General features: G+C 45.5%; 1 protein-coding gene across 2 annotated transcripts in view; it reads right to left on the bottom strand.

The window, feature by feature from the left end:
* ASTN1 (astrotactin 1) overlaps positions 1-12,628 on the bottom strand; it is a 215,213-nt gene that overhangs the window by 138,906 nt on the left and 63,679 nt on the right. For both annotated transcript variants that reach the window (XM_081012041.1, XM_081012042.1), the window contains exon 2: positions 3,043-3,230. In XM_081012041.1, coding sequence (XP_080868167.1) covers positions 3,043-3,230 — 188 coding nt within the window. The remainder of the gene's footprint in view (positions 1-3,042; positions 3,231-12,628) is intronic.

Here is a 12,628-nt window from a genome sequence, read left to right as displayed (position 1 = left end):
GAACCCTGGGGGATGCTGCCAGTCTGTGCACGTAACATTAGTGATGGTGCTGAAGCTCATGACAGTGAGAAAAGAGTGCAGAAAACGATTCCCTGTTCTGAAAGCCCAAGCCTATTAAGAGCCAATCCAAGTCTCCTTTGACTTGATGAGCTAGTGTGGTCACAGCCTTCTCCAACATGGAAGCTGTTGCTGGTTGTCTCTAATGGCCCATGGCCCACCCTCATGAAACAGGGGCAGGGAAGGCTGCTGCCAGCAGCAGAGGCCTCAATCTTTAAACCCTGGATTCTTGTGTGGATCGTCCATTAGCACCTGGGAGTATGGAAAATGTAGTTCCCAAAGCTTCCACACTCAAAACAGGAAGCAAGCAAGCTGCAAATCTGTAGGCTATGCACCCAACTGAAAAAGCATTACTAAAACATTTCCTCCCAACACTCATAAGCGCTGGTTTCTGAGCCCCACAAGCAACTTGTTTCCTAGAGCAGAATTCTGTCCACTAATCAGAAACATAAGCACACCCTAGTTCAAGGATGGGACCTGTGGCCCTCCAGATGTTCTCAAACTGACAATATCCATGACCATTGTCCTGGCTCTCACTGGAGGATGAAGAACTCAAACGTGGAGCATGGTTTCTGCCAAAATCTTTAAGGCTCGGATCAGCGTGGTGCAGGGGCAAAAGAGGGTTCAAATAGGATATGAATAGCTAAGCAAACTAGCAAGCGACGTGCCCACTTGGGTGCCATTATATGGAAATGGGGCAAGCACAACTTCAGCAAGTTGAGCTATCGTCTGAACTGGGCAAGCAAACAGGAACTCCTTCTCGAGGGCTGAACCTGAGCTGTCTGCTCACGCCTGCACTGGCGTCCCTGTGACCTAGGCGATGGAGGAGGTGACCACAGCAGCTCTGAACCAGACTGAGCAGCAGACTCCTCCTGAGAGGATGGGCTAGAGGTGGGCTCCAGTGGTACCATGACTGGAAGCATGGCTGGCAAAGGAGCCGGGAGTGAAGTGGTCACAGCGCACCTGGGTGGTGTCGGGGGGGCAGTGCTGGGGGGCTATGCCACTGAGACCCTCCCCAGGATCTGACTCCTCATCTGTAACTCTCTCCCAGCAGGGATTCTTCTGTCTCTTGAATCCCTGGTGCAAACCACCCCAACCCACTGGGCCTCTCTCTGGGTCATCAAGAGGCAGCTCCTCCAGCTCCCTCCCCCCGAGTCCTGGTCTGACCAGCCCCCCACGATGACTCCTTGGGACTCATGACAACCATTGGATGTGCTGGCTGGGTGAGTGGGAGTTTAACATCCCTGCCCTAGCGCATTACTGGTGTGTGTGTGTGTGTGTGTGTGTGTGTGTTAAAAGGTGATGCCAGGGGTGTTTGCCAAAAGCACTAAGACCAGAAAAGGTCTGGGAGGAGTTTCCGGCAGCCACAGCGATAGGCATCTTCTTTTCTTCCTGGCCATGAATCCCATTCTCCTCATTCTTGCATTTCAATCAACAGGTTAAATTTTTTTTTTAAAGTACTATACAGATTCCTGAAGAATAATTCTACCAGCAACTACTGAAGACAGTAGCTAAAAATGGAATCTCCCCGTTTGGACCTGCAACACCTCTGATGACGAAAAGGGGGGCAAACAGCAGGGGATGGCCACTTATACTGAGCTCCATGCGCTCTCTGTACTAATAAATAAATAAATGTTCTACACTACCAAAGAAACTGAACTAAGTGGCCTCATTTATGTAAATTAAATGTGCCTATTTTTGCATAACTGATTCTTCTTCTGATTGTCATAGGGGTAGGCAAGGAAGTATGAAGGGCACTGAAGCCCATCCCCTGAATATTGATAATATTAGGACCCTTTGTGGGGGCCTTGTTTAGCAATCTAGGATGGGGAAGCATGAAGGAATAAAGCCCACTGAGGCTCATTCACTTGCACTAAACGATTGCTTACTGTTACGTGAGAAAGAGACCAAAGAAGAGCTAACTGAAGAGCCTGGTTCAGACAAGACAGTCCCAGCTCCTGTGAATGTTAGTTCTGTGAGCTGTGAATGAGCTTTGGGTCCAAAGACTCCCCCCACTCAGCTGCTGCTTGCCTCTCTCTTTCATGTGCCAGTTACAGGCACCAGCTCTAGTTAGTGGAAGCCACAGTTTCCCATTATGCCCAAAACAGAGAACTGTGGCTTGATGCCCATTTACCACCCAAAATCTTAAACCACACTTGGTATGTGGTTTAAGATCCTGGATAGTCAACTGACATTAAACCACAGTTCCTGATTTCAGAAGAAATGAGCCTCAAAGAGAAATGAGTCCTGACCATTGCCCATCCTGGCTGGGGCTCAGCATCATCTGGAGCCACTCCTGCTATGAAGAGTGGCCTTCATTAGGGACACTTCTGGCAAACATGTACCATGTCAAGGCACTGTTCACAATAAGCAGCACACATGGTGTAAATGATTGTGTAATAAACAAATCAAGGATATATGAGTAGATCCTTGCTTCGTTTAATTTCCTCAGGTGATTCATTTTGCTTGTGGAAGAACCTTCAAGCTTGCTCTGAATCCAGGGTTGAACTGATGACTTTTAGAACCACCTCCAAGGAATTTTGCTCCTCCCAGAGAAACTCTTTTGGCTCCTTCAAAAGTATCTCAAGATGCTTTGACTGATGAAGGATCGCCATATTTTCTTTCAGCTTTTCTTTAGGCAGGTTCTCTGTAGCGATTGCAACTAATTACCAGGCATTTCACTTCAAAATTACCCTTTTCACAATAGCCTTGAGGTCTGGAATAACTGATTATGGGATGGAAGGCAACCGCATTGAGAGTTAATGGTGGTGGGGAGGCTATAGCTCAGTGGTAAAGCACCTCCTAGGCATACAGAAGGTCTTGGGTTCAATCTCTCGCATCTCCAGGTAAGGCCAGAAAAGGCACCTGCCTGAGACCCTCAACAGCCACTGCCAGTCAGTGCTGAATGTGTTAGATGAATCAGTACTGCATTGGGTAATATAAGGCAGCTTCGAATGTACCTGTGGTGACAAATTTTGTACTTACCATGACAGAGATGTGAAGGATCCTTAGCTCTTCTTCTGCTGATTCGCTCTGGGGTTCTTCTGTGGGTTCCAAACCGGGCAAGTTGGGCGTGCCATCTTGGTGATGGATATGGAAGAGGAGTGTGCCATTTTCCAGCCATTGCTGCCTCCAGCGCACCAATGGGATGTCTTCGGTGTTGCCTGAGATCTCTGCGGATGAAGGAAGAAGACCAGTACAACCAGGGAACTGCAGCACAAACCCTCTTCCATGCTTTTGCATGGCTAGAACATAGCCTACTGTCTCGTCTGCCTCTGGTCATGCCCACTTTTGCTCTGGTGATTGGCAGGGGAAGGTGGCTCTCAGGCTGAAAGAGGTTCCTCACCCCTGATGTAAAGGGATGGATACGACCAGGGCTTTCTAGAACTGGATGCTTCAGGATGAAGGATGCACATGTAAAATTGTAAGTGTGTGTGTGTGTGTAATCACATCCATGCGAACTTGTCTTTGAGATCAGGGCAGCTCTTTGGGGTTTTCCAGGTCAAGACTGCTGAAGGACAGGACCATGGCTTAACAAAGCAGCACAACTTGTTTATATGCAGATTTTCATTGGCTGGCTGAGCGTCATATGGACTTTGGCTGACACCTGAATTCATGAACCAGGCTGATGCTTCATTTCTTGCCCTCAAGTGACTTGTTAGAAGTCAGCTCCATTTGCTCCAGCCCTCAATTCCTACTTTAAAAATGACACACCCACCCTGTCTTATATCCTGCCAGATCCTCTTGCCTCAAAATCCTCTCAGATAAGTGCCTTGCTTTTGAGGCACTTTGTAAATAATAAATCTTATTATCTGTTTTGCCTTTTCCTCACTTTTCTGTATTAGGCCTTTCTCCCCCCCCCCCCCCCAGGTTCTGATCCTCCAGCAAACAAGCCATTACTCACAAGGAGGGCGGACTTCTCTGGTTTGTCATTGCCAGCTCTGAAGCCCACAGTGTTCCTTGAGCTGGAATGCCAGCAAGGATTTAACCCAGTGAGCCACTTATGCAGCTCAGGCCCAAGGCAGGAGCTGTGACAAGATTAGCCTCAACAGCCTCTGGAAAGGTTTGAAGATATTCCCTTTCCCACAGGTTAAGTTTGCTCACTAGTCTGAGTGATCATCCAGCTGCCCACCACATTAGCTCCACTCAGGAGCACGTTGCAAACAGGCTTATCTGTTCCGGGTCTTAAGTTGATGTTGATTCTGGAGCAGATGCTGCTGATTAGTTATTATTGTTGATCTGTGCTTTTGAAATGTACTTCATTTCAGCCTATTTTGTTTGTGTAAAGGTAAAGGGACCCCTGACCATTAGGTCCAGTCGTGACCGACTCTGGGGTTGCGGCACTCATCTCGCTTTATTGGCCGAGGGAGCCGACGTACAGCTTCCACGTCATGTTGCCAGCATGACTAAGCCGCTTCTGGTGAACCAGAGCAGCGCACGGAAACGCCATTTACCTTCCCGCCAGTGCAGTACCTATTTATCTACTTGCACTGGTGTGCTTTCAAACTGCTAGGTTGGCAGGAGCAGGGACTGAGCAACAGGAGCTCACCCCGTCGCAGTGATTTGAACTGCCAACCTTCTGATCGGCAAGTCCTAGACTCTGTGGTTTAACCCACAGCGCCACCTGCGTCCCCATTTTGTTTGTGTATTTCAATATTTATTCTATATTGCATGCTTTGTGTTGTGAGCCACCAATATTCCTGTCTTAGAGAAAGGGCAAGGTATAAAAACTACACAGTGACTAAGTAAGCAACTAGATGACATGCTCAGCTGCAGATGAGCTTCAGTCTTCACCTTTGCTTTGCACCCCTTTGCCTTTGCTCATGACTACACAGGGGCAGGGGCTGTGTCTGTTGCTTCATCTACCTGTCTTATTGTTTCTACCAGTGGGACCCCTTGGCATAGACTATTATCATCTTGCTTATTTAATCCTGATTCTTGATATGAGCTAATAGGCCAGGAGCAATTTTGCTTTTACATGCCTGCCTGTGTTCACGGGGTGGAAAGGTAACATAACCATTCCCTCAACTCTGAAACAGGACTCAATTATATTGTAACTTGCCCTAGGATCCTATTATGAAGCGCAGGTTAAAGAGTTCCTTCCTAAAGAAAAATAACAACTAAATTTTGCGAGTTTCATAATGCAACTTTGGAAATACACATTCTGTCTTCCCAGATACAGCCAGGACCCAGCGATTTCAGTTCCTTCCATGGGGCAGGAATGGACAATGTGGTACCCTCCCAGGTGTTTTGGACCACAGTGCCTATCAGCCCCAGCCAATATGGCTAACGGTCAGGGGTGATGCGAATTGTAGACCACATTGGCTGCTCCTTATGTAAGGTGGCTAGAATAGTAGAACGTTTGTAAAGAAGAAGAGGCCAACTCTAGGATGGTTTATAATAGTGCCTAACTCCACCGGGTGCAATCCTATGATGGGCACTCATGGAAAACAAGAGGCAGAATTACTCCCATCAGGTCCTACTGTATAACTCTCCCCTCACCCATCAGTTTCCTCCATGCATGGCATGCTGCTGTTCCTCTGAGCATGCAACAACTCAGAAGGGCCACGAAAGGGCAGCTAAGTCCTTCTCATATCTTACTATCAGCATCTTTCAGCTTGTCATTCCCCAGGGTCCCGGCTCACCACAGGCTAACTTTCAGCAGAAGCAAGAGTAGAGCCACCCACAGAGGCCTCTAGGGCAAGGCCAGAAGCAGATGTGACTCAACTGAACCACAGTGCACACTCAGAAGTGGAGCAGCCCCAAATGCAAAGGCAGCTGGGAGGGAGAGAGAGAAGAGGGACAGAAGGATTATAGTTTGATCCAATGGGAGTTACTTCCCATCCTGCACTTTGTGAGGACTGCGCCTCTTTCCTCTCCATCCTTCCTTCCTCAAGGGCCAGGACGCTTAGCATCTGCTGCCATTCTGACTGCCAAACCAGCTGGGAGCCCAGAAAGGCCATTGTTCATTAGGTGCTAAGGTATCAGGCCACATCTGACGCCACCATACGCTGCATTCTGAAGGGTAACGAGTGTTTTCCCTTACTGTTATTAACCCCTGGCTCCAGATGGCTATTTTTTAATCTAGGTGTTAGAAGTTAATGCCAAAGTTAATGGCTTCCCAACCAAGGCCTTAATGGGAGCCACACAGGGGAACCAAGCCGACCATCAATATCTTTCAAACTCTGAACCTGAAATCTGTGCTTTTTCAGCTCTTTCCCTTCTTGGCTCTAAATCTGGTATCCCATCATATAGATTCATGAGCTGTATCCTTTGCTCAGGGTAATGCAACAAATTCCCCATCACATAATTTAACATGCCAAGGACTCGTATCCCTGGCCCTTCCCTATTGAAGGTAATGTGTGCCGGCAGAACTAGGCTAAAGCTGAGACTGATATTCCTTTTCAAGGTCATAATGGTTCACTGGCAGGAGTGAATGGTTGCCCCTCCTGCAAAACTAGCAAGGCTTAAGGTTGGTGTACTGCGGAAGGACTTCTACGCCCCAGTTGCTGAGATCTGGGTGCTATTAAGATGGATCTTAGTCCTGGACACAATCCTTCAGGAATTTTCTCTTCTGCAAGCTGGAGAGAAATGAGCAGGATAATCTTAAAGACAGCTAATTCCGTGTCAGTCCAGCTACGTGGCCACATATGCAATTGTGCGGGGGAAATACGTGGAAAAGGCTTGTGTAACCAAACTGGCCCCCATTGTCAGATTCCAAGCAAATGACTTAATTCTGAATTAAATGTCCAGCCCTGCTACTCTATTTTTAAGAGCTATTGTTGTTACACCTTGGACTCCTTTGGAAGAAAGGGCAAGATAACAAACAAACAAACAAACTTGTTTTTCAAAACTGATAAAAAGAAAGGTATATAATTTAAGATACCAAATACTATTTGCATGAACACAATTATACACATAAAACACCTAACGATTTGCAACAAACACTAACCTGTACAAAGGAGGCTTTGAAACATGATGTTGCAGTATGTAGAGATATGAAAACTGGAGAACACTGCAAATTAACTGAGTTTAAATCTGTACCAGAGACTTACACTTGGATAAATTACAAGAAAGAGCCTTATTTATTTTTATTTTTTATTATTCAAGTGATCAAGGATAATCTAGCCATAATCTATATAAACAGGTGATTGATATTGAGGGGAGGGCTGTATATTTAGTCATTCAGCTTGTGATCACTATTTCTTTGTGCATATAACAGCAAATCATGCCATTCATCATTTCTATTGGATTTTTAGTGAGCAAAGGTATTTGCTATCCTTATGCAATTTATGTTCACACCATTATAGAAGACTGAGATTGAGCCTAAATCCATGTCAACGAAACCTTGTCACCCAGAAAAGTGGCGTGCAAGTTTAATATTTTCATACTGTGTTGCCTAAAAACTGAAATGATATAATGATCCAACCACTAGGAAATCCTGATGGGAGATGCTCTGAATCGTCTACGTTGTTAAATGTAGTTCAGTCAAAAACAAAAAAAAAAACAAAACCCCACGACATGTTGATCTTTCAAAATAATTGATGTGAACTAAACAGCAGTATTATTGCATTTATATATGCATAAATCAGTCTCTTTATAGCCTATTACAGCAAATTAGTAAAAGCTGGATTAATTATTAAGCTGGGGGGCGGGGCTCACTCAAACTGGCCCCTCTGAGTGCAACAGAATGACCAGAGAGTAAGGGTGTCCAGCAAGCAAACAGTCCTGTTCTCTGTTCCAGGCTCCTCTTAGGAAGAAACTAAACTAAACTTTGCCTGGACATTGGAGTTACTTTCCTCTACAGGAAACCAGCTTCAGCCATAGCAGGTAGCCACTCCAAGCAGAGGAAAAGCAGTCAAGACTATTTCCAGCTCAGATTCACCCCAAGGTGCTTTATCACTGGTGGAGACCTTTGGGGTATCTGTATCTTTCAAGAGATTAATAAAAGAGTCTAAGGGAGACAGGATGAGCAGAAAAATAACAGAGGGCGAAACATTAAAACTTAACCATCCTAATTGTCCACATGACAACTAAAAAAAACCCTTTCACTACGGAGGGGAGTGTGTCATTCCCAGGGCCACCTTCATCACACAAGTCAGCTAGGATGTTTGTATCAAGGTAATTAATATCTGCTAAAGGCAGACAGTCAAGGTAATGGCCATCTATTCTAAACCATCTGCCAGGCACTTGGCATGACATCTGAACATATTTGTGAAGGCGAGGTTAAACGGACAATTGTGGTGGGACTGGGGGGGGTGCATTATAGAGATGAGAAGGACTCAAACCTCAGCCCATTCCTGCAGGCTAATTTGTTTAAGTGCTCATTATGGCAACGGCCAAGAGGGCAACTGGAATCAGATATTATTTTAGCAAATTCAGGCTTGCTGCATGAAAATAAGACGGCTGGTTGTTCATCATCTATCCAGAGGGAGAACACTTAGCTAAAAGCTGGCTTTTGCTCCGGCGTTTGCCTTTATGTGAAAAGTAAGAAGCCGCTGCTATTTTGTAGTTCTCTATTATCAGTGTCACACAAGCACCCATAACTGGGTTCCTTGTTTGTCTTTAAACCACGAAGAGAGATATGTCTGAAAATATGCAGTCATCATGTTGGAAGCCATTCCATTGCTCTTGGGGAGATGCTCTGGTGCCACATACAGCCACTCCCTCTTTCATAAGCTTCTTCCCCAGAGAAACAAAAATGAGATCATCACATCTTGCCAGCACCCCTTTTAATAAAAAAATGCAAGAAGTACTCTGATGACTGCCTTGCCAGAGTAGTGCATGCTCTGGTTATCTCCCGCTTGGACTACTGCAATACGCTCTATGTGGGGCTACCTTTGAAGGTGACCCAGAAACTACAACTAATCCAGAATGCGGCAGCTAGACTAGTGACTGGGAGCGGCCGCAGAGACCACATAACACCGGTCTTGAAAGACCTACATTGGCTCCCAGTACGTTTCTGTACAATTCAAAGTGTTGGTGCTGACCTTTAAAGCCCTAAATGGCCTCAGTCCTATATACCTGAAGGAGGGTTTTCACCCCCATCGTTCTACCCGGACACTGAGGTCCAGCACCGAGGGCCTTCTGGCAGTTCCCTCCTTGCGAGAAGCCAAGTTATAGAGAACCAGGCAGAGGGCCTTCTCGGTAGTGGCACCCGCCCTGTGGAACGCTCTCTCACCAGATGTCAAAGAGAACAACAACTACCAAACTTTTAGAGGACATCTGAAGGCAGCCCTGTTTAGAGAAGCTTTTAATGTTTGATGTATTTTAATATTTGGTTGGAAGCCACCCAGAGTGACTGGGGAAACCCAGCCAGATGGGCGGGGTATAAATAATATATTATTATTATTATTATTATTATTAATCTGGCCAATGGGCTATCTAGGGCACCCTGTGCTCAACAGTGGCCAGTCAGATTCCTAAGGCAAGCCCACAAACAGGATATGTGGGCAAAAGCGTGCATGTGCGCACACACCCACACCCAGTATATTCCTCAGTTACTGGTATTCAGTGGCACACTGCCTCTAATCCTGCCATTAGCATAAAACCATCATGACTAATAACCATTGATAGTCCTGTCCTCCACGAATTTGTGTAATCCCTTTTTATAATAATAATAATAATAATAATAATGTATTATTTATTATTTATACCCCGCCCATCTGGCTGGGTTTCCCCAGCCACTCTGGGCAGCTTCCAACAAAATATTAAAATACAATGGTCTGTTAAACATTAAAAGCTTCCCTAAACAGGGCCATTAAAGCCATCAAAGTTGGTGGCCATCACATCTTGTGCTGGTGAATTCTATATTTTAACTATATGCTGTGTGAAGAAGCATTTCCTTTTCTCTGTCTTCAATTTCCCACCATTCAGGTTCATTTGGTGACCCCCAGGCTGGAAGTACTGCAGAATGAAGGAAAGACCCAAATGTTGTAACCTTCCCTCACAGGGGAATTGCTCCAAGCCCTTATTTTGTTTGCACTTTTCATCACTTTTTCCAGCTGAGAAGTATTATTTTTTGAAGTGTGGCGGCCAGAACCTGTAGTCAGTAGTCTTAAATGTGGCCATCTATAAAGATACAATTATAGCTTTATTTTGAATGTGGAGTTGGCCTTTTTCACAGCTGCCACACACCAGGCATCTATTTTCATTGAGCTTTCTGCCACAATTCCAAGATCTTTCTTTCCTGGTCAGCCATCACCAGCTCAGACTCCGTTGGTGTAAACACAACGTTGGGATTTTTAGCAATCTCAGTCTCCCTAACTCCAGATCATTTATGATCAAGTTAAAAAATACATGCTCTAATCATGATCCTTGGAGGGCTCCACTCCTTACCTCCCTCTATTGTCCATTTATTTCTACTGTATTTTCTGCTTCCTGCTCTTTTTTAATTTGTGTGTGAAGACCCCCCCAAAACCACCCCCTAAAATAAATACACAATAGAAACAGATTTTTTGTTTAAGGTTTTTGGCAATAATTTTGGCCACAACTTTATTGAATTACAGCATGTGAGTGGTTGCCTAGGCATTGGTTCCCGACTACCTGATCCTGTACCATGGCAGGAACAGGACTGACAACTGGGCTCCACCAGAGGTCAGTAAGGGAAAACATACTGGGGGAGCACGGAGTTGAGTGCAGGCTCCAGTTCACCCTAGATGCTCTCAGGGACTCTGGCATGGCCCTAACCCCAGAAAACGGATCGGACAAAAGCAAGGAGAGTCCTTGGGTTCCTTTAACAGAATTCCCTAGCAGTAGCGATGGAGGGGCAGGCACAGCCAACCACTTCCCTTCTGCAAAACATTGAACCAGTGCCTAACCGCCAACCTTACAAAGTTGTGATGATTTGCTACACGGTAGGCAAAAACCAAATGGCAACAGCCAAGTGGCAAAATTCCTACCGGGCCCCTGCTCCAAAAACAGACAACCCCTAGAAAGGCATAGCAAGGCCAAAGAACAGTCCAAAATAAAGGGAGGGAGGGCAGGTGATCTGATGCACGTCGCAGGAAAGAGGAAGCTCCCAGCGACGTGCAGCAGCCTATATAGCCCCTCAGCAGCCAATAGAAAACCCAACAGGCCAAATTTCTGCCCCAGCAACCAAGGGGCAACCAGTGGGGCGTTGTGGTTATCCAAAAGATCCCGCCCCACAACAGGGAGACAGTTTAGGTGATCTCACCACAACACGTGCTCTCCCTGATTGAGGACACAATCCACCAAGCCACCAGGCTCCTCTTCTCCCATGCCTGCAAATTTACTCAGGAAGATTTGATGTAGGGCTTTGTCACAACCTCTTTGAAAGTCCAAATATACAATGGCTGGATTTTTTCGTTCTGTCTTTTGGTGTCCCTTATTTTGTCAAAGTTGGTGTTCCTTTTTGTTCTCCAAATTTGGGCAAGACTTCAGTTTTCTGAAGGAAGCCTTCTTGCATCTTTCCTTGCCTGTGGCTTGTTAAACACACTGGCAGGGTGGGACCTTTCCTGACCTGCTGTATAAATTCTAGCTGAGCTTCTTTTATTGTGGTTTTGAATAACTCCCATGGGATGTGGAGAGACTTGACCCTCTTTCCCTTTCAACTTCCTTAAACCAGGCTCCTTGTTTTTGATAGGTTTCCTCTTCTGTAGTCTTGGCAATTGTACATCAAACTCACTCTATATAGCACTATGCTCATCGTTTCCAATTAGTCTGGCAGCACATCATGTACCAGGTTCTAGGCGCCACTTCGGATTAAGTCCAGGGCAGGATGACTCCCTTGGGGCTGGTTCCATGGTCAGTTGTTCTCAGACACAGTTGTTTAGAGTATTTGGAAATTTTATTTTAACAGAAATCACCTATTTTTACAACACTTTCTCCTTTCAATGCCTCCCTGATTTTCATTCTTCAGCTCAATATAACCCTGAGCATTTCAGTGGAAGGGGATGGAAATTCAAGAACTGTCATGAGCGTTCGCAGATCTACAAAAATAAATATCTGCCCCCACAAACAACAACCCAGCATCCACTCAGAACTCAAACACTGCAAAGTGAAATTCCAAAGTCCTTTTTTTTTAAAAGAAAAAATTGATTTTGTTTATACGATTTCAGCATTGTATGCCACAAGCACCTATTTCCTCCAAATTCACTCCACCCGCAGAGTTACAGCATAGCAGCTTTTTAATACACCAGCATGCCAAATAAAAAGAAAGATGGAAAGAAGACCTGGCTGAGTGCAGCTCGTTAATTTATCTTTCCTGAAGGGAGGGAGGGAAGGAGGATCTGTCACAGGGTCCAGAGACCAGCAATGCTGAGAGACTGATCAGTGCAAAAGACTTTTGGGTCTAATCAAGCATGTTTCAGAGTTACAAGAATTGGATAAAGTCATAAATCTGCCCACGGCTCAAGGAAATGGGGGCAATTAAGCCTGCAGGTGTGTATAATTGTCAAATTGATGATCTATATAAATCAGCAAGGTCTTGAATGTGGCAGGCTTAGTACGGCTGGGAAATGGGCTTCTTCCAAGAGGCTCTGAAGCAGCAGGAGGTCACTCGCCTGTGGAAAGCAAAGCACTGAGAGAAATCCGTTTCACCTTCACTGAG

This window comes from Podarcis pityusensis (assembly GCF_964106645.2).
Source record: "Podarcis pityusensis genome assembly, chromosome: 6".
Lineage (NCBI taxonomy): Eukaryota > Metazoa > Chordata > Lepidosauria > Squamata > Lacertidae > Podarcis > Podarcis pityusensis.
This window is presented reverse-complemented; position numbering and strand designations above follow the sequence as displayed.